The sequence below is a fragment of the Podarcis bocagei genome, assembly GCF_964188305.1.
Source record: "Podarcis bocagei genome assembly, chromosome: 12".
NCBI classification, from domain to species: Eukaryota; Metazoa; Chordata; class Lepidosauria; order Squamata; family Lacertidae; genus Podarcis; species Podarcis bocagei.
In genome coordinates, this window is record NC_138137.1 from 25,114,122 (window position 1) to 25,137,192 (window position 23,071).

General features: G+C 43.5%; 2 protein-coding genes across 5 annotated transcripts in view; one reads left to right on the forward strand and one right to left on the reverse strand.

Annotated features, from left to right (window-relative positions):
- HNRNPA2B1 (heterogeneous nuclear ribonucleoprotein A2/B1) overlaps window positions 1–2,239 on the forward strand; it is a 14,919-nt gene extending 12,680 nt beyond the window's left edge. For 2 of the 4 annotated variants that reach the window (XM_081164858.1, XM_081164860.1), the window contains exon 11: window positions 69–549. The gene's annotated coding sequence lies outside the window, so the exon portion shown is untranslated. Of the gene's footprint in view, window positions 1–68; window positions 550–1,235 lie in introns of those variants that run through there. The other 2 variants (XR_014000946.1, XM_081164859.1) reach the window with 2 other exon arrangements.
- Window positions 2,191–22,988, reverse strand: NFE2L3 (NFE2 like bZIP transcription factor 3; the record flags this gene model as incomplete). Its single annotated transcript, XM_081163369.1, has 5 exons — window positions 2,191–6,445; window positions 8,262–8,345; window positions 9,958–10,101; window positions 18,309–18,886; window positions 22,883–22,988. 5 exons carry the CDS (start codon window positions 22,986–22,988, stop codon window positions 5,300–5,302), a joined length of 2,058 nt encoding a protein of 685 aa, XP_081019495.1. The 3' UTR covers window positions 2,191–5,299.
- Between the last annotated feature and the right edge of the window lie 83 nt (window positions 22,989–23,071).

The window sequence follows — 23,071 nt, forward strand, 5'->3', positions numbered from 1 at the left end:
AAAAAAGAAATTGGGTAGATGGATAACTTCATAACCTATTTTTTTACTCTTTACTTCTGTTGAAACAGGCTTCACTGTATAAATAGGAGAGGATGAGCCCAGAGGTAAAAGAACAGCTTCAGGTTTTCGAATAACATTGTTAAGGAAACTTATCTCAGTCATGCATAAATATGCAGTGATATGGCAGAAGACACCAGAGCAGATGCAGAGAGCCATTTTGTGAATGGATTGGATTATTTAATAACATACCTTACTGTGGAGGAAGGATTGTAAAAATGCCTTTGAGACAGTTTCTTAGCTTTTTAATTGTTGTTTCTTTCTAGTGGTCTTTGTAAGAGTGTAGAAGCATTCCTTTGATAATGTTAAATTTGTAAGTTTCAGGTGACATGTGAAACCTTTTTTAAAGAATTTTCTCAAAGTTTTGAAAAGCTATTAGCCAGGATCATGGTGTAATAAGACATAACGTTTTCCTTTTAAAAATTTAAGTGCGTGTGTAGAGTTAAGAAGCTGTTGTACATTTATGATTTAATAAAATAATTCTAAAGGAAATGTTGTGTAATCTTAGATTTATTTAAAATACGTTGTAAATTAAGGCAAGGAGTGGGTAGTAGAAGGTCCCACAAATACTACAAAGTCATTGTTGTACATGTAAATGTGGTCAGATAATGTTTTCTGTAAATCACCAGGTTTAAAATACCTAGATAACTTAAGGGATATCTCTGCAAGGAGAAACACCTTTTTAGATCTTTTAGATGCTGCTTCTTCAATGGCAAGGAAAGGAAATATCCCCAGCGAGGTACTCTTCCAGGGACACAGGTCTAGTGCAAGAGAACTCTTGAGAACGGCACTAAGTTCAGCCAGTCTTAAAAAGCTGTGCTGTACTTCTGCAGAGCTTTAACTACAGTAGTTTTATAAGGATGCCAACGAGAGCTGAGGGTGTAGAGCAAAATAGTTCTAAGCTTCAGTTAAACTTCTTTAGGTAAGATCTTATTTACTTTTCCTTTCTTAATATTCCAAAAACAAGAAACTAATACTATATGACAGTGTACTGTTTCAGTATAGTGGTATATTATCTAGTTTAACATAGCAATGAACCAAGTTAACAATTGTGGTTGAAAAGTTTAAGATTACTGTTTTTGTTTCTTTCTTGGGATGTGGGTTTTTGTTTTTGCTATTATATTTTCATTTATTTTAACTTCAGCTGCTTAACCTATCTTTCCCCCGCTGGAATCTAGCTTTATGCACCATGGACAAGCAATAGACCTGCTGAGCAAATGAACCAGCCAAGTGTCCATTAAAACTTTGCAAGGGTCCCATCCCTGCTATGGTTAGTTAAAATGGTATGTTGCAGCTCACTTACATGGTACAATTTCATGTTTTTATCCTTCATTTTTTTAAAAAATAAACACTCTAAAGGAAAATGGTGAACTCTTAGGTATTCAGGGCCGCTGAAATCTTATCGTTATGAAAATTGTCTACTGTGTTGTCTGAAGATACTTATTGTAGAACTTAAAATGTAGGAATAATTTTACTCATTGGTTTAGAGCACCCATTCTCGCATGATAGTTGTATACAAGAAAATAATACACGAGGTGGAATTTTTATGACTTGCTAAATGAATTGGCTAGGATGCTAATTTGTTTTTGTTGCATATTTGTTGAAGATGTGTTAAATGTCAGGTTCCTTTGCCATTGATTGCTATGTATTGTTGCTGCAATTTAAAGAGTAGCATATTGTTTAATTCTGCTGTTGTAGTCATAGGCATACCAGCCACAGCTTTTTCAGTGCAAATATTTGTCTTTTAAAGTTTGTCTCTGGTACAAACTGTACACTAAAAGGTCTTGACTTGCCTCATCTGGATTATAGCCATTTGCTGAAGTTTTCCTGTAGGTGATACAAAGAAGCATACATGATAAACTTCTTCAGATACTTTCTTTTTCTTTGGCAGGAAGGTGCCAGCTGCAGGTAACTAATGAAGAAGTGGTCAACCACAGAAACTTCAAGAAATAAGATTTTTCTATGCTCATCACAAAATAGATGGTTTTGCTGGTTTTATAAAACCTTTTTAGGTTAAATTAATATTAGTGCAGCCTGATGTAATGCTTTTTAAAATATATAAAACTATAGTAGCACCTGTTCTTAGAATTCAGCCTGAATAGGAAATCAAAATTAATGTTTTAAGACAGCAAATACTGTGTCATATTTTTTATAAGTGATAATAAACTTTTATACAAAAATATTTCTAGTCTGATAACATTTTAACATTTCATACAGTTAAAATATAAGCCCTACTACTGCATGACACTTCAATCTAGAAGATAGCAACTCTTTGAGGGAACACACAGCATATTTTATGGTATCTCGTTGGCTAGATCCAATTTGGGTGTCCAAGTAAGAGGGAGGTATCAATATGTGGGTACAATATCAATATCTGCAGAAGTATTTGGTTAAGCGGGTCAACCCCTTTTCTGCACCCCATTCCCCAGTGTGACCTAAACATGATCATGGATCTACTGAACCTTGCACAGAAACACATTCAAACAACTAGAATGTCATTTGAGTGTCGTTTTAGATAGTTCTTAAGCACTGACACAATGTTGGAAAAAATCATTAAAAAGACATTGCCTCTGTGAATCTTGTTTTTAACACTATATCTTGCAGTAAAGCCCGTGGTTTTCTTTAAAGCTACATATCTCTCTCTGAATATTCCTACATATCTGAGCTAGGATTTATTCAAAAGGGCATGTCTTATTTTTGTGGTTAAGGGCAATACTCTGGCCCTCTTCAAAAACAAAAAGTGTACTTAAGGTGTGTTAAATTTAAGAAACTTTGCATGAGTGTGGTGTTGGAAGAGTTAACCTACTCTACTATTTGTTACACTCATTATTTTGAAGCATACATGCTTGTTGATTGTAAATAGGGAGCTGAATTTAACGCAGCACTTGTAGAGTGAAAAGTTTCTATTCCAGGACTCTGCTACCAGGTGTACTGTGTAATGCATGGCTGGTTATATTGCAGAAGCTCATTGGCATGTTCCTCCAAAATAAAGTAATTGTAACAGTATCTGAAATCATTAATAATGACAACAATAAGCAAACAGAAACACTTTATGCTACTGCACAAAGGTAAAAATATAAAATATTGATTTAAATAAGTTATAAATTTAAAGTTTATAATTTAGACCATTCAAATGCTAACAGGGTCCATTCAAAATTCTATAAAGTGCAAGCACTACTTGCATTTCAATGCGTTCAATTAAGTGGTCATTTTACATTTCATGTGGCAATTAATTTGCTGTTTTGCTTGTAAAATTGCAGGAAAGCAAATCCTATTGATTACTTTCCATTTCTATGCATTGATAGGGCTGCATTTGTTTTCCAGAACACTGCAAGTATAATATTTGGTACTAGACACAAATCAAGACAGCAATCCGAAATATACTTTCCTGAGCGTAAACCCTTTTCAACACAGATTTCTGAGTAAAAATTAATAGGATGGTGCAGGCAGTAACACAAGAACCTAAATAAATGGTTAAGACTTTATGCAAAGATAGGCTTGGACTGACAAGACACCATCATGATGCATACATTCAAATAACTACCTTAGCAAACCAGATTAGCAGGTTAGTACAGAGTTTCAAAAACCTGTTTGACAAGGTGTCAACGGGGGGGGGGGATGTGTTATTCACAGGACTTACCCATGATTTAGTATTTGCACGTAGCGGGTAGAAGGATTGTATACAAATGTGGTCCATAGCCCCCCTGTCATGGTCAGATTACTTTCTGGTGAAGTTTGGGCTTTTGGCAGCAACCTCAACATTGCAAATGTGGGGAAGCCATTTGGATGGTGCATCTGTGGAGACTAAGGGAACAAAATGGGTTCCTGACTGCTCTGGGGATTTTCCAGTGGATTGAGCCAGTGATCCTCTTGAGACCCTGGTCTCATTGTGTAATGGGGGTATTCATTCCCAGGGTCTGCACTGCTGCTCGGTTCGCTGAGGAGCTGCAGGCAATGAAAGGCTGGGACACAACTGGAACACAGATGATGGAAAACACTTCAAAGCTGATCAAACACTTGTAAGTTCACAAAGTTTTGTCTACCAAGTGGCAGTGAAGACTGCAAAGAACTACTTCACAGCCAACATTGTGTCCTTGAGTTGTTACTGCAGGTGATCTAGAGACTAGCTACCAGAAGTGGTGGGTGGTTCTCTGAACACTAAGCAGTTTGTCCAGCACTTCAAAGGTAACATCACTGCTCCGTAGTGCCAAAGGTGTAGAAGTTTGTGTGTCCAATGCAGCACCTTCACATATTTTATGGGACTGATTTACATTTACGTGCCTTGATGTGGGCAGCAATGGTTGTGGAACTGAATCGGCCTTGATCGCCCTGAGGGAAGATCTGTATCAAAAGTAGGTTTGTGGGAATGGATAGCTCTGCTCCATCTCGGTCTGTCAGCAGCTATTGATACCAGTGGCCACTGAAATTGCTGCCAATGTTTCCAGACCAAGCTCACAGCTCTGACAATTTACAAGGCCCTTAACAACATAGTTGTAGGATCTCTTAAACACTATCAGATCCATTATAACCCAGCCCAATCACTGAGTTCTTGGGGAGAGTCTTTGCTGGTGGTTTGGATGCATGGCTTGTAACTTACTGGAAGTTGTATTTTGTGAAGTGGGCACAAGCGTGCAGAAATCGCAACAGATTAGGCTGGCATCTTCCTTGAGAAACGTCAGGCACGTTCTTCAGGCTTCCTTGTTCTAACAGGCATTTTTAGGAAGTGTTTTGATCTTATGGTAATTTTATCGCTTGTGGATTTTTTTATGTACACTTCGGATTGTGAGTAATCAAGCGGTAGATAAGTTTAGGAATAAAAATAAATAAAAGATAACAATTCCCTTTTCAGCATTTAAACTGTTGCCTGGTTCTGGCTATGAAAGAATGAAGTTTTAAGTTGCAAGAACTCTGCCTCCCCCCATGATTAGCAAAGCTGAATAAATTATGCAATATGGTTTAACTAATAATTTATTCAGATGAAGAGAAATCTTCAGTTAAGAACTGATTCTATTAGGCCTGTGTTTACAGACCTAGAGCTTGGACATTTCGTTTATAGTACACAATTTTATTTATTTGGTTTTTTTGTATACAAGTCTTAAAAATAATTTGATAATGTGGATAATCAAAGTAGATCCTTACCAAACTTTATTTTTCGCTGTGTAAACTAACTGTGAATGTCACAGTATTTAAGAATAATTAAGAAACATCCCTTTCCATTTCAGTAGCTAAAGAGAAATATTTTCTATCTAGCCATTTTTTTGGTTGGATTATTTTTTTTCAGTTCCAGTTTGATGGCTTTTCCAGGTACAACCAAAACACTGCCGTTTTTACAACACTGTAGAGAGTATTGGCTTGGGTTAACAGGTCTTCCTTGGTCATCTCTTAATCTACTCAAAATGTCCCAATAAAGATCATTTAGTTTTTGTTTTATATTGCTAATTGATCTATTGCACTGGGCTTTTTCCTTCTTGAGCTTTTCCTTTTGTGCTTGAAGGTGACACACCTGATCTTCCAGGTTCATAATTGCATCTAGTTTACGTTTGCGGCAGTTTTGAGCAGCGACTTTGTTTTTCCCTCTCCGCCTTATGTCACGTATGAGTGATAGCTGGTTATCTGTCAAGTAGTATTTTGATAACATGGTATTGAAGGAATCGACAGGCAGAGTCACAATATCATTTACAGAGAATGGAATTCTCAGGGCTTCTGCGCGGTATTCATCACGGCTTTGGTTTTTTCCTGTGTTATCTCCATTTCTACTTCTGGCTTTATTGGATTTCTCTGGCCACACGAAGTAATAGTCTTCTGGCGCACAGGGTGCCAGCTGTTGTGGGATTTGGCTGTACGTGTGATCGTGCAACACATCTACAAACAATTCTGCACTGAGATAATTGCTTTGATAATCTGTGTGGTAACATTTGCTGTATTCTACGCAGCAGCCTTCTACAGCTAAATCATCATAGGTGGCAGATTCAGCGTCACTGTCACAGGTAAAAGCAAGGGATGAATTGCTATGATTTAAATCCAAAGACAGTCCAGAATCAGAATCCCGTTCTTCAAAGAAACAGGAAGCTTCAAATCCATGTCCATCCAGGCTCAAGAACAAATCCTGGTTTGTTAGATTCGTACAATTATCAGATGCAAAAACCCCAAGCATGTTGACACCATTCATTAGCGATGTGTGAGAATCTGTTAATGACAGAGTCTCCAATATCTCCAAATTCCTTTTCTCTGCATTTACTATAGTATTGTGGTCTGATTTCATCATTGTAGCATCATGAAGACTAACATCACGGCTAATAGCCTGAGTCAGATTATCTGTATTGTGGAAGTTTGACAGGTTCATACCTCTGCTGTTGATAATGGGCATAGTATTTCCCAACCAATGTTCCTAAAAGAGGGAGCAAAATGAAAATGTTTTCTATGTTATGTTGAAACCTTGCAACTCTCCCTATGGTTAAATAGTTTCTAGCCAGTTCAACAGCAGCCCTTTGTATAATTTAAAATGTGTTATTTCCTCCTCCCCCACAATACTTTAAACACAGAGAATGCTTTCTGCAAATACCAGCTGTTACAGAAAGAGTGTGATCACTAAAAATGGCAGCCTGAAAGAGTATTGAGGAAAACATCAAAAAGAACCCAGTAAGATGCAGTAGCTTGTCTGCTATCTACTGCAATACAAACTGGAAAACCACCACTACCCACCTCTGCTGAAACAGGAGCAGCTTGAATTGTTTCCCTAAAAATTGCAACATAGAGGCACGAGTTTCACAGCCCACACCTTGTCTTCTCCATTTTTAAAGGCAGAATTCTTATGAGCTTATCCAACAGACATTGGGGTGGAGGTAATGTAGGGAAAGATATACAGTGGTGCCCCGCAAGACGAAAAACCCGCTAGACGAAAGGGTTTTCCGTTTTGGAGGTGCTTCGCAAAACGAATATTCTATGGGCTTGCTTCGCAAGATGACAATGTCTTGCGAGTTCCTGCTGGTTTTCCCCCCTCCCCCCTTTTTTCTAAGCCGCTTATCAGCTGATCTGATCAGATAAGCCGCTAATAGCGCTAATCCGCTAATCGTCAATGGGCTTGCTTCGCAAGACGAAAAAACCGCTAGACGAAGAGAATCACAGAACGGATTCTTTTCGTCTTGCGAGGCACCACTGTACTGAGGCATGCAAGAAGAGCTTGAAAAGGTTCAAAACTAACATCTTGAACATTGGGCCCATCATCCTGGCTAGAGTGGTGCTGAGAATGCAAAGGTTGCTGGTTCAGTCCTCATAAGGGAGAGCTGCATATTCCTTCAATGCAGGGGGTTGGACTAGATGATCCCTCAGGATCCCTTCCACCTCTATGATTACCGGTATATTAAATGAAGGCATCTTCAGCTGTTTGCCCTAGCTAGGTAGTTCCTCACATACTTGCATCTATTTAGAAATATCTACACACCTTCCCCTACTATCCAAACATTGGTTTAGAATACATACAGTTTCTGCTGGGTGCTTACGTTAATAAAATACAGACTTGGAGGGCAGCATGTTGTTGAATGTGCTGTCCAAAGGCAGGAGAGTTATCATTTTAACAATTCCACACATAAGATTAACAGCACAGGTGATTATGATGAGCCTTGCAGGACACCACAGGTATTTTCTAAATCAGGGCTGAGGAACCTCAGGGCCTGGGGCAAATTGAGGCCCTCCAGGGCTTTTCCATTTGACCCTCATGACTCTCACCAGGTCACACACCCTGCCTTACCCTGCTCTTGAGTGATCTTGCCTGACTGAAATGTAGTCAACAGCTGAAAGCAAAGTGTCACATTTGTTCCACTTACCACTGGCATGCACCCTTGGAAAGGTGTGCCACGTGGAACCCTTTAGTCGAATTGAGGAAAAATGAATGCACCCCTAAGTCACTTGCTACACTTCATTCACTACAGGTTTAGCTTCCATGGTGTAATCAAAGTCTTCTGTCATAACACCTAGAATGGAGCTGCAGAAATCGGGGAAATGGTTTTAAAACAATTCTTCAGATTCTACTTCGGCAAATCACACTTTTTGGAAGTAAATAGCAAAGGGAAAAATGGTGCAGTTGAGTTGCAGCATTTCTGAAAAGATCAGGATCTGAAATAGAGTTGCTTTAACTGGGTTATTGTAGAAGCATGCTTCCAACTTTGAGATAGTTTACAAGCTTATGTGCAAATTGCAACACTTACTTCCAATGTATTTTCAGTCAGTGATGCTGGCAGTGGAAAATAACCTTCCAGTGGGAAAGCAGAACCAGTAGTGCTTCTGTAAGGCTGTTGTAAACCCCACACCCCGCAAAAAACTCACAATTAATAGACATTTATCCATTGTTAATGGAAAGTTGTAATTAGGATTGTAAGAGGGATCAGGAAAAAGACACCACTTCAAGCCACAGGAGATGTATACAGCTGCAAAATTCTAAATTCTAAATGTGCCCAGGGGCCTCAAAGAGGCTGGCAACCCCTTTATCCTGTTCTCAACTGTCCTAGGAACCAACTGGCTGACAGGTGGTATATAAAATGTATTAAGTAAATAATGCATGTCGCTGAGTGACAGTAACATTTGTAAACAACAAAGCATGCTATCTTCATACCAAGTTAACTGGCCAGCAGTACATCTGTGAAGAAGCACTATAGGATAGCACATTCTGAGATGTTGTTCGCTGCATACAGAGAGTGGATTCAGACAACCAGGAGTTCACGTGACAGCCAATTAAAAGCTTACAACAGGACCCCAGAACTGGGCTGCTGTCTTCCATCTAGCACAGGGTTCGGCAACCTAAGACTCATGGGCCACATGGTGCACGCGGGGGTCATTTAACCGGCCCATGAGCCGCCCGCTTGGTGAGCCCCCGCGCAATGTGCTAAACCAGCGCGGCGTGGGGACTCGCTTCTGCGGCGCCAGAAATCCGCATCTGTGCAGACGCTGGAAATTGCGGGTGCGCACACTCACGCGCATCTGCAATCCAGTCCACAGAGGGATCTCCGCTGGAGTGAACCAGCCCAGGCGAGGTAAACCTTGCTGACCCCTGACTAGCAGTTAAGGCTCACCATTCCATTAGATTTTCATGCAGCTACAGAGGAAGTGGTAATACTTGCCCTAATAGTTTGATAATTACAAGCTGCCACCACTCCCATGGTTTTTTGTTTTTTTTAAATGCCACATTGTAAAACTTTTTAGTAAACAGCAGTTATCCGAACATGCTTTCATAAATTCATTGTTTATAATGGTCAGAACTGGAGTCTTTTGATACTAGAGCTGTTTTATGATTTAAAGCAAAACCACATCAACTTTTAAAAAAATAATAATTCAGAGATGTTAAAGAGAAAAGAGCGGACCACAACTTTGGGGTTGGGGAAAATAATAACCAAGTAACTGGTGCAGCAAGAAGTTAACGATATCTTTTAAGACATGACAGGTTATTCCCACAATGATATTTGCGAATATATACATTTCAAAAATGTTCATAAAGACTTGCCATGAATAAATCAATATTTGAATCAGTTTTCAAAAACACTAATATTGATGGCTGGGGTTCTAATTTTCCTTCTGTGAATGGAACAGAAGTCTTGTTTATGGAAAGAGACTTTCCTTCCTCACCCATCTTTCTACAGCCACCTGAAAATCTACCCCAGGGAGCTTGAGGACCCTTGGGATATGGTGTGGGATATGAGGCAGGGGACTTGGTGAGAATCTCCGCCATCATACATGAATGGATGAGCAACTTAGGATCCCGGGCAATTGACTGAATTCAATGTGAGTCATACTCAGTATAAAACCATTGACCTTAACGGGCAAGACTACCAAAAGACTCTTGATTTCAATGGGTCTATTCTGAGTAGAACTTAACCGTATATGGCCCAATACAACTTTTATGAGACTCACCGAAGAGCTGGAAACTGGACTCAGCTTCTCTTTCCAATCCACTTGGTCGCTTTTACCCTCTTCCTCCTCTTGAGATTCTGAGTCTTCATCTTCTATAACGTAACAGTGTTCCAAACGTTCGTGGCTCACTTTTAAGTCTACATCCTGTAAATATCAGGAGAAACAGGAAACAATAATAATTTTCAGCACTGTAATGTGTCAACAACCAGCATACTAGGAAATGACACACGTCAGAATAGTATTTTGTTTCTCTAGTAGTATAGTTGCAGCCCATCAACCCCTAACCTTTTTCCTGGTAAGTCAATGACACACACACTGTCCAATAAGCTCTTTTGCATGTGGCCACCAAACCTCAAATGTACATTTTTTCAGGCAATGTTGTAACACCAAACCGCAACAAAAGATTGGGGGGGGGAATATATTCACTTAGTCTTATACATAAAGTATTTAAACTTGAAAGATCTGGTTCCATCTGTGTTCCATTATATTAGGCATATGTTTGTATTATTGGGGGGGGGGGATAGTAAATGAAATCCCATCTCACTGTTCTTTATGCACCTGTTTCCATGGTTAGACCACAAGGGTGTATGTCAGCTGCAGTATAAGAACATGTATTTGAAACCATGGTTTATCGTACAAGCCACACTTAAGCCAATGAACATTCTGCATATGGTCACAGTAACTATGGTATGTTTGGTCATAGTCTGCTTTCCTCCATCCTGTCTGTCTCTCCTGCTTGACATCCCTTAAGACAGAGGTCGGCAAGGTTTACCTCGCCTGGGCTTGTTCACGCCAGCGGAGATCCCTCTGTGGACTGGATCATGCACCCACCCGCGATTTCTGGCGTCTGTGCAGACACGATTTCTGGCGCCGTGGAAGTGAGTCCCTGCACGGCACTGGTTTAGCACAGCGCGTGGGGATTCACCGAGCGTGCAGCTCGGTTCGGAGGCGGCTCGTGGGTCAGTTAAACGACCCCCATGGGCCGCTTGTGGCCCATGGGCCTTAGGTTGTCAACCCCTGCCTTAAGACTTTGTAGCAGCCAAATGCTGGCATTGCCTCATTGTGCCAACTTTTCCCTTTCCACTGACTGACAGCAAGAGCAAGGGTATGGAAATCTTGGCATTCTTCAGCAGTTGTTGTCAAACCCATTCCCATGCCGCTAAAGAAAAACCCACTCCCTTTTGCAGCTTGTAGGTCTTCCACTCCGCTCTGCAATCAGTGTTTTTTTTAAAAAAATCCTTCTATCCAGCATGTGAATTTATGCTTTGAGTTCAGTAGGCATGCCTCCTCCCTCTCCCCAAGCCCTCTGCTGTTAGCAGGGATTTGAAAGGACTGCTTTTAGAAGTGCACACTTAAGTAGCTTCATCAGTTAATTGCAATGACTGTAAGGAACAGAACCACATTTTGAACCACCTTCTGCCCTACCTCGACACCCACTCTCCTCTTCCTGTATTTTATTCATGTGCTTCATTGTTTAAGTGCAAAGTTGCTGCTGTGAGTCCTACCTAACTGGAGAAAGTATGTTTGCTTCAAAACAACACTTCACCACCCACATCTCCTCCTCCCCTATATACTCCACAACCCGTAATGTTTCTATTTATGTTAAAACACAAAACCTCTTGCAGCGGGGCAAGTTGGTCTGGTACATCCCAAAGCCCTTCTCAGCTGCTCAAGCCTACAGCATTGTGAACACACTCAAAACATGTTTTTGCAAGAACTGCACATGAACATCACATAAGAGAGATGTTGCTTAAAAGAAATCAATCAGGAATGGATATTGCATCAAATATGAGCAGAGGAGAAAATGTATGTGTGTCTGGTTTGCATGTCACACTAAGGCAAACCTTGGTCTCCCATTCTTGGTTACAGCTTGTGATTAGCAGTGAGTCCCAGTTCAAATGGCACCCGAAGCCAAGCCATGGCTAAGCTTCGCAAGGTGCAGCAGCAAAGTAGCAGCAAAGAGCAAAGTAGATGCAAGTTCCTCTCTGGAAGCCCACACATTCAAGCTGTTTTGCAAAGCAATGGCTTGGCTTAGTGTGCTGGGTGAACCAACACCTCTCAAGCAAGTGTGCTTCTGGGTGAGCAGTGCTGTCTGCTTCAGGAACACACACCAGTGAGAGACCTCACTTTCCACCAGTTCTCACTTTGCATGGCTTTCAGCATTTTGGCACTGCGCACCTCAACAAAACACCAATATCAGAATCATTGGCAGCATGCCTTGAACCATGTGGTTCTTCTGGCCTAAATTGCACTGGTGGCCAGCAAACTTAGTTTTGTGTGAAACAGGATGGGCAAATCTACAACCACAGAGTCTAGATGAGAATGCAAACAGCTTCTAAATAGGCATTTTCTTTTCTCCAAATGTAAACTAGGGTCAAGCAAAAGCACATGTCACAGGTGGGGAGGAGTCATAAGGGCTGTGGCGAAGGAATTCTGCCCATATTTATGTTTAAAAAATGCCCTGCTCTTCCATCCAACCACCGTGTCTAGCACTGTTCCAGGGCCTGCACAGCCTCTCCTGATTCAGATGTGATGGAGAAACAGAGCTGAGAGACATCAACACCTTGATGGCACCTTGCCCTCAAATACCCAACCACCACTCCCAGGGACTTCATATGGATAACTTCCAGGGAGCCAAACAGCACTTTCCCAATGCTGTTTTCTGGACCTGGTCCTGTAGGTAGTGCTGAAATCAATGTACCACAGTGACCCCAATTCCCATTCCCTGGAGCCGATTGAGGACAATGCAGTAGCAAATGGTACAGAAAGTAGCAGTGAGGTCAAAAAGCAAAAGCAAACTCACACATACCCTGTCCCTCTATCTGTAATGTCATTCATCAGGGTAGCCAAGGCAGAGTTAGTCCCATGCCCATGCCTGAACCCAGGGAATCAATCAAAATAATCCGTGTTAACCACAAATGCTTGCAGGTTCCCCACCACAATTCTCTGCACCCACTTCCCCAGCAAGCGGGTTTTTGCAACTGGTTGATAGTTATTGCTAATGCAATGAAACATTGACCATGCTCTAGACCCAGATAATTAAACTCCCTCTGCTAGATTTAAGAAGCCCAGAAGGGTTAGGGGTGAAGAGAATGCATGGTCAGCATACAGCCTTGCCCATGTTAGCTGCCTGCATAAGCTGAAACCAATCTCACCAACTCTGGCACTGGGTACTTCATCTGGAACTGCAACGACCACTGAATCAAGGCCACTCCAAAGTCAAGCAACTTTATCCACAAAATGTGTAGCCAGCTGGTCACAGCAGGCCCTTGAATTTTCCAGAGGCCCCTCCCCGTTGCAGGGGACAGCAACCTCTCCAGCCAGCTACTAGACTAGAGGATACAATGAAAGCTGCAAAATGAGCCTTCTTCGCAGCTCACACTGCCACATGGTAGACACTGGCTAGTGCTTGGTCGGTTTCAGAATGAAATAAGGAGAGCACTAGTCAGAGTCTATCTTATATAGCCTGAAGCTCCCCAGATTACCAGGGAGGCAAGCAGGCTCCGCAATGCTGGAGAAGCCATTCTGGAACTGCACATCCAATCTCACCATTCCACAGTGAGAGCTTCAACAGGATCATCAGCTTTTTCCACTGGAAAATTCCTGCATTCAGGAAGACACCAGGATCCATTAGACTCTGATGGCAGGCCATCTAAACAGGCCCACTTTCTCCCTTACACCCTGTGTATCTTTTAGACACTCCAGCTGAAGTTCTCAAAAGAAGTTCAGTGTTAACTAGAATTGAAAATTGGTCATCTCTTGCTCCAGTGCTCAGATCCCTCTAGGTTAGGGTGGAGAAACTAGTTTTACAACTACCTACGGAAGTAACAGATCTCGAATCATAGCCAAGTAAAAACAGAATTCCATTACAAGTAGGGGAACATATATCAAAACAGAAACAATAGGCATTTTAAGTTGTGTGGCAATGAACTGAAAGTCAGGATTAGAATTTTTATTGTATCTCAAAACCTACTTTTTGCAAAGGCATTGGTATTTGCACACACTTCTCTTAAGAGTTCCTAAACCGAAAAGCTAAGACAATTATTATGCTCCTAAGAGTCTTACCCAACCAAATATTTGTCAAGGGCAAGCTGGATAAAATGGTCTAATATACTTATCTCATGGTCAATTCTGCACAAGCTGCTTTTAATGAAAGAATCCCCACCTCTTTTCCTATGGCTACAACTGTATGCTCTTTTACTTGTCAGTAAGTGTCACTGTGAACAAGCAAGCACATGTTTGAAACCTAAGTCTAAGGCTGAATAATTAAACCTGTTTGCAAATGTCTCGCTGAAGTCTATTGGATCTTGAAGCATGCAAGCACATGGCATGGGATTGCAGCTTATATTGCAGTGCTGTTGAAACCCTTAGCAACTATAGGCTGCATTCAGCCTGAGTAAAAACAAAGCTTTGCTGATCAAGTATGCCTTCTTGCAAGCTTCAGCCAGGCATTTGAAGTGCTATCTGCAGCATGTTGGGGACCCTCTAGTCTAGACCATCATTAAACCTCTTTGATCAATGCCTCCGAGTTCAGAGGGGCAGGAGGCCACTAAATCCCACTTGCTGAGGAGAAGACAGCTGTAGCCTTCAAGCCCTCCTTTTGTGTTTTGTGGAAGCACCTCTGCTGCTGGCTATTGCCACAAGCAAGGATGCTCATCTGTGGTCTAGCAGAGCTCTCCTTACACACCTCGTGTGTACTAGTTGTGCTCCAAGGATTATTCAGGACAGAACGTGGAAGAAAAAATCAAGTGTGTATTCTTGTTGACAGAAGTTTTTACATTTGCAGTACAGGCTAATATAACAAAATTCAAAGTAGTTGCAGCATGCACATTTAGGTTATGTGTCCTGGACAGTAGTGTCAATTTTACTTCCCACTAGACATAACATAAATTTGCATTACTAAAAGGTGGATAACACAACGCAACGCAACACAACACAACGGAAAGTCTTAAGCACCAGAGAATTATCCATAAACCATATACTGGAACCACAATGTCAAGGAACTTGGACTACAAGCCTATACCTTCTTACCTGGGAGGAAATCTTGTTGAACTCAATGGGACTTACTTCTGAGGAGACTAGCATAAGAATGCATTGTTAGAATCTACCACACTCTAAGTCTGAATACTTCAACAATAATTTTTGGTGGAAAGTATAAGAAGGGATATTACATACATACCATGACCTCCATCAATTATATAGTAAAGCAAGCTTAATTCCACTGATTTAAATGAACTAAAATGTGCCTCTTTCTGCAAGGGGGAAAGCTATCGTTATCTTCACACTTATTTTAGCACTGTTTGCTCTTCTATTTTTCTTAGTTTTAAATGGCCTCTAAACTTTGTCTTGTGAATTACAGCCGAGAGACTAGTTGGATAAACTAAAAGATACTGTGCTTTTGCATCAACTTTAAATATACTTTGTTCTTAGCAGGATTAGGACGAATGTGTAAACCTGACACTGTTTTCCAGTAGATACATTTAATTACACAGCAGCAGAGCTGATCTGCAAGCTCTTAAGGTATTACATTCTCTTTAATCAAGCCATTATTAAAAAGCAAAAACCAGTACTCATTAGTGTCAATGGGGAAACTCCCCTTTCAGTGAGAGTTGGAACAATGACTAAAGGTATATTGCCTGTCAGAAAGCAACTTGCAACTTTTAGAAAAAAAAGAAAAAAGAAACTCCTGTTGATGTTTGAATAACCAAATAAAGATGGAACTGAATGTGCAAGCAGGTAAGCTGAAAAACACTTTTGGAAGAAAAATATGTGCAGAAACAACTGTCTCCTCACCCTACAAACTGTTCTGTTAAAGAAAGGCCGCTTGCGTGAGTGTGAACCAGCAATCTGAAAAGGTAACCATTGTTATTTCCTAGGAGTGTGTACTGCTAGAAGCCCCAACTTTTTTTAATATGGTAGTGAGATGCCCTCACATTTAAAAGTTGATGTATATTCTACAGCATCATAGCTTTGTAGAAAGACCTCTCTTATTTCTGAATTTCAGCTCCCATCAAATTCCCAAACCCACAGTGCAGTGCACACTTTTATTTTGGACATTAGACTAAGACTGTTTTGGACATCATCACGAAGTCATCACTGGGAGCAAGAACCACTGAGAGTTTGAAGAGTTTGTAAGAGAGAAAAAGAGTTTGGATTTGATATCCCGCTTTATCACTACCCGAAGGAGTCTCAAAGCAGCCAACATTCTCCTTTCCCTTCCTCCCCCACAACAAACACTCTGTGAGGTGAGTGGGGCTGAAAGACTTCAAAGAAGCGTGACTAGCCCAAGGTCACCCAGCTGCATGTGGAGGAGCGGAGACGCGAACCCGGTTCCCCAGATTACGAGACTACCGCTCTTAACCACTACACCACGCTGGCTCTCTGACAGCTTTGGATCCACATTTCCCCCAAAGTAACAGTAGTATGGGGGATGGAAGAGGTAATACAAGGTGTAAAGAAAACCCTACAACTTTCAGCACAGAGACAATTCTGTTCAATGCCCAGGACGTCTCCAGCAGTTTTGGCAACACCCTGATATATTTCATAGCAACTGGAAAAGCAGCTGGGAGTTGCCTCACCACAGGCACTGCTGTTATCATAAACAGAATCTGAGCTTACGCCTTGGGATCTGTCTACACTGCCAGGCTGCAGCCCCAAATCCTGTGAAGCAAGAGAAAAAGAGAGCATCGCTGAACATGTGCAGGCTAACTAAACGGTCTCACCCGTCTCCATACATGCAGGAATAGGAATACGTTGTGACACAGAGGATAGGGCAATCCATGGCTTCTTGTTGCAATGGCTATAGCTCAGAAGATGTCATGTGACAAAGGTCTTTGAGAGCAGAAGCAGTACAGTAAAGTGCAGAAAGTGTTGGAAAATGCTGAAAAGTGCAGACTAATTCAGCTAGATGACTCATTCCTTGTACAAATATTGTATCAATTGTAGGAAGACACACGGAGTGCTCTCTAGCCTAGTCTAATCTTCTTCTGTTTTTACCAGGCACCCCCAAGCTCGGCCCTCCAGATGTTTTGGGACTACAATTCCCATCATCCCTGACCACTGGTCCTGTTAGCTAGGGATGATGGGAGTTGTAGTCCCAAAACATCTGGAGGGCCGAGTTTGGGGGTGCCTGATTTTTACTTTGCTCTCCTCCATTATGTGTTTGTAAAGAAATATGTTTAACTCAGTAAAGCTTTATTCATTTACTGTGAAGTTTTGACTTCGCTGTGCGACAGAAGATGCAGCTTCCAGGCAGGCTGGTACTTTACATGAAATAAAGCAAGGCATGGCACAGCAGAATGTCTCTCTGCCAGGCTTTGTACAAGGCTACGAGGTGCACTTGGTCCACCAAGTGCAGTGCAATCCCCCCTGCCAGGCCACTATGCTCTAGGGTGCTGGGCATTTCCTAGTTAGCCTTTCTCACCAGCCAGAGGAACAAGGGAAGGTGGGTTAGTTGTAGCACTTCCATCCCTTGCAAGGCTACCCAGCCCAATGGACCATAAATGCACCACTTTATTCTGGCAATGTCAAACTGATCTCCCACATCTACCAAACTAAGAGAAAAGTCTTGTGCTTTTCTCTTACTTTGTAAGCCCACACACAATATACATTTCTCTCTCTCAACTGATGAGACATAACACATGAAAACTGGAATATTTTTTTTTTAATGATCCTCAAGATCCTTTTGCTCATGTCGAACCTGCATTTAAAGCCAGGTCCTTCATTATTGGCCAGCAAGGGGTAATGATTAAGATGTCAAACTAGGACTGGAGGAAGACACCAGGGTTCAAGAAACTTACTGGATGACTTTGGGCTAGTCACTGCCTCTCTGCCTAACCCACCTCACAGGGTTGCTGTGTGGATAAAACGGGAGCCGAAGAACTGCAGTCTATGTACCCCACTTTCCAGCTCCCGGGAGGGAGAAAAAAGAGCTTCGTTAACTACGAATTCGCAGCAAAACTTTGGCATGGGTTTGGAGGGGATTTTGGACGTTCATCGTTAAAAACAAAACAAAACTGGGAAAAGTAAATGTAACTAATAAGTAAATAAATGCAAACATGCAAAGGAGGAGGAGCTCTGCAATGACCCTCCGAAGTGGTGCAGATACTTCCTTTCTCAGGATGGTAAAAAGGAAAGGAAACTGAAAGCCTACTGGCTCTTTGGGCTGCTTTACACGGGTGCCAACTTGAATAAAATATTGGTTTATCGATCACCAGCCGCGGGGCACGCACACTATTTGAATGGCAATGCCCATCAACCGGGGTGGGGTGGGGGGCTTTCGCCCCCTAGGCGCTGGCATATTTGGGTATGTGAAGAGGAGAGGGGTTTTCCCGTCGGCTCCTAGCCCTTACCTCTTCTCGACTGGGGCCCTTGTTTCGGAGTCCTCCAGAGGAGGCGACAGCAGCAGCAGCAGCAGCCACCGCTTCGAGTCCCTCGCCGTCGCCTCGCCGCGGCAGCCATGGCGGCCGGCCGGGGCAGGGGGAGCCGCCGCCGAGCGCTGCCTCCTGGCGGCTGCGCTTCCCGCCTCCTGCGAGGTCTGCGCGGGGCGGCGGCGGCGGCGCCACTTGCTGCTGAGGCGCCTCGCGCTCGCCCTCCCGCGCTACCCAAGCGGCCACCCTGGTGGCGGGAAAGCGACGCGGCGGCGTCCCCAGCGCTCGGCCAGGAGTTGCTCGGGGGCGGCCTCCTCCTCGCTTGTTGTTCTGCAGCCCGGGCAGGGGGCGAACTCCCGGCCTCGCCGGGCAACGCCTCCCCGGAGCTTTCAGGCCGCCTCTTCCTCCAGCGCTGCGCGAGGGACCTGGACTCCGTCGCCTCAGCCTCGGCTCCTCGCGGCAAGCGCACCCGGGAACCGCCGCGCCGGGTCTCGGGCGGAGGAGCAGCAACCAACCGCCCGCCGCCTGAGCCAGCCCCGCTTGGAGGCCGCCAATGAAGGCTTGAGGCGGGGCGGGAGAAGAGGAGGAACTGAGCACGTGGGTTTAGGCCTGTGTGTGAATTGTCGGCGAGGCGGGTGGCGGAGGAGGAATCGCCGAAGGGACCCCCCCCCCCGGACATCTAGTTTGAAAATTCAGCTTAGTTGCTGCTGCAGCACCTGAGGAAGAGAGTGTCATGAAGCAGGTGGAGGCTGCAGCAGGGCTCATCTCTAGGCTCCAGTAGGATTTGGGGAACAGCCCCTGTAAAAAAAGCATTGTTCAGAATAGTGGTTTGCAGGACCCACGAAGGAAGTTAAGAACACAAGGCAATCCAAAACAGTAACAGTTAATTGCACGTTTGTTTCAAGTCCAATTAAAAACTTTTAGTATAATTAATAATAATAATAATAATTTATTACTTATACCCCGCTCATCTGGCTGGGCTTCCCCAGCCACTCTGGGCGGCTTCCAAAAGAATATTAAAATACTGTGATACATCAAACATTAAAAGTTTCCCTAAACAGGGCTGCCTTCAGATGTCTTCTAAAAGTCTGGTAGTTGTTGTTCTCTTTGACATCTGGTGGGAGGGCGTTCCACAGGGAGGGCGCCACTACCGAGAAGGCCCTCTGCCTGGTTCCCTGTAACTTGGCTTCTCGCAGTGAGGGAACCGCCAGAAGGCCCTCGGTGCTGGACCTCAGTGTCCGGGTAGAACGATGGGGGTGGAGATGCTCCTTCAGGTATACTGAACCGAGGCCATTTAGGGCTTTAAAGGTCAGCACCAACACTTTGTTTTTGTTTTTTTTAATAATATTTATTGAGTTTCCAAAAATTTAAATTTAAACACTACAAACAAAAGAAGAAACAAACAAACGAAAAACAACACAATATCATACAAAAACACTACAAAACTAACACAAGCAAACTCAGTCCACAACTCCCCCCCTTCTCCTGCCTCCAAGGGGGGGGGGGATTATATTCTTTACTTATGGAAATTTAGTCTTTACAAAAGGCTTTCCAAGACTTCAGCTTGCAGCCTCAATTGCTTCAGTCTATTTACAAAAGGGGAAGGCGGACTTCCTGTATTGAACCTTCCCCGTTTCGATGCCAAATTAGATGTTTTTTAAAAATCCAATTTTCCCGATTAAGCTCTACTCACGGGTAGTTACTTTAGAGTCAAATTGTCCACAGGAAAAAGTCAGCGCTCTCCGACAACAGCTATGCGGCTTCGCTCGGTGGAAGAAGCAGATGATTCGAAGCACCGCGCCACTCACCCCACGTTGCTCCGGATCCCCGAAATCGGGTTTCCCCGCGAGTGGGGGAGGCGCAAAAGGTGCCCGCCGAATCCCACACTCACAGGCTTTATCTGCAAAAAAACTTTGCAAAATCATTGCAGGAGATCATGTGGCCCGTACTGGGCCCCGATGTAGCAGGTGGTTCCGCTAAATTGCGGACCACCTGAAAAAGTCTCCTGCTGCTGTTTTCTGCAGATGCAATAGAGGCGGTGAAGTCTTCTTCGCCGTCGCTACTGCCACTTGGTAGGCTTGACATTGAGCTCTAACCTGTGTCCGGTCAGCTTCAGAATGGGTCATCTGCCACCGGCGCTCTAGCCGTCTCAACAATTGTTTCATTGCCCTCAGATCCGTGGAAAACCACGGGGCTGTCCGGGCTCCATGCAATCGGAGAGGGCGCTTCAGAGCCAAACAGTCAATAGCCCTGGGTCAACTCCACATTCCAGCGGGCCACCAGGGAATCAGCTGAAAGGCCATCAACATGGGATAAAGCATCCCCTACCACTCTCTGGAAACCATTTGGATCCATTAAGTGGCAGGGGCGGACCATCCAAATCGGTCCCACCTCCCTGCAGAGGGGAAGGGTCGCGGAGAAGTCAAGTTGCACCAGGAAGTGGTCTGACCATGGCACTTCTTTCGTTTCGCTTTTACTTAGTGTCAGATCACCAACATCCATAGAGGTAAACACCAGGTCCAAGGCATGTCCGCGGCTATGGGTTGGGCCAAACTTATTCAGGGACAGCCCCATGGAGACCATGCTTTCCACGAAGTACTGAGCGGCCCCTTGTAAGGTCGTGTCGGCATGAATATTAAAATCCCCTAGGACAACCAAACTAGGTGTCTCCAGGAGAACATCCACCACTATCTGAAGCAGCTCGGGCAGGGAATCCTTGGTGCAGCAGAGGCCGGTACACCAAAAGGAATCTTGTACTGCCCCTATTGCCCAACTTCCAGAACATGCACTCAGAGAACTGGGTCTTCCCAATAGGATGCCTGGTGCAAACTAATGACTTCCCAAAAATCACTGCAACCCCCCCTCCCCGCCCACAAGGCCTGGGTTGCTGTGCGTAAGAGAAACCTGGTGGACAAGCAGCGGCAAGGACGGGCCCATCTGCTTCATCCAACCAAGTCTCTGTTACACATGCCAGGTCAAATCCTCCATCCATGATCAAGTCATGGATGGCAGTGGTCTTATGAATCATTGACCTGGCATTGCACAGCAGCACCTTCAGGTCATGTGGCTATCCCTTGCTGATTCTAGTATCCGTCCGGTCAGGACCGGACCCGGAGGCAGGGATAGTCCTCAGACAACGACTAAACCTGCCTCCTCTGTAATGACATGGTCTGGTCTTAGCGTAACTCCTCCTCCTACCCGTGATCACTGAGATCGGTTGTCCCAGTGCATCCCCCTCTGTGGAACATGCCCCAGCCATTTTGTTGGCTGGGACCCACTCCCCGGCAGCCCTGACCCCTCCCCTTAAGAACAAAATAAGACCTTAAAACAATAAAAAGAAAAACAAAAAAAGAAAACCCAGAAAACAAAAAACAATACAAATAAAAAACTGTAAAAATTACAAATCCATCAAAATCAAACAAATTCCCAACTAAACATCCAACAACATTAATCCAACAACATTGATGAACTTGATCCAGCGAGACCAGCTTGTCAAAGCTTGATAGTTATTTGCACCTCCAGAAGTCCAATAATAATAATAATAATAATAATAATAATAATAATAATAATAATAATAATAATAATTTATTTATACCCGGCCCTTCTGTCTGGGTTTCCCCAGCCACTCTGGGCAGCTCCCAACAGAATATTAAAAACACGACAGAACATCAAACATTAAAAACTTCCCTAAACAGAGTTGCCTTCAGATGTCTTCTAAAAGTCAGATAGTTGTTTATTCCCTAGGTTAGCCCACTGCCCCACCCTCTTTGGGTGGCACCACCCACTTTGGGAACCACTGGCTTAGGGGGTAATCCTGGGGTGAAACTAGGCTTTATTTCACCCGAGTGAAAGATCTAGTTTGGCAAGGCACCCCCGCCTTCGGCTGGGAGCCTCAATGGCACCCCTCTGGAGGCCTCACACCCAGCTAGCTACCCCATAGCTTCAGGATTGCCTTCACTTCCTCCTTTTAGAGTCCTCCAGCTGAATCCATGGGACCTAAAGGTTTTCTTTACTTTCCAAACACCCTTCACGAAACTGGTATCCTCCAAATATTTTGGGCACTGGCACCCATCAGCACGGCCTTCTTTTCAGCACCACAACTCCCAGGCTTCACCCATCAGATGTTTGGGCTGGTATGGGCTAAGGACAGTTCTTATCCAAAACTCCTGGAGGCACCAGGTTGCAGAAGGCAGCCTAAATGTAGCCTTCTCGGTAGTTGTCTGTGGTTCTACCTGTGACCACTCGCCTCCACAGGAAGAAAGGCCTAATGTTACAAATGGTAACTCTATTGTTTGGGTAGAGCTTCTCAAACTTTCATAGCCTCCCAGTTTTTAAATTATTATTATTATTATTATTATTATTATTATTATTATTATTATTAAACTTGCTTTTGTGTTACTAAAGAAACATAATGGCAGACAAGTCACCTGCTAGTGGTGTCTCTGTATGGGGCAAAGCCAGTCAGATGAGGCTTGGGGAAATTGCTCAACTGATGGCAGCCTGGGAGTTCCTTACTTGGAAACGGTCCAAGGTGCTTTTGGGTGTGTGGCTCTGACCTCTTTTGTCAAGATCTTCCTTTTCTGTGCTTGTCATTGGCATACAGAACACGGTGACATTTGTTTCGAGAAGAGATTGGTACTTGCAGGAAGGGGGGGGCACCATAATCGTTTTGATGTAGCTATTCCTACTCTTGCCTGTAAGCCTGACTCATCATGTCATTGTGTGAAACAGGTGGAGCCGAACAA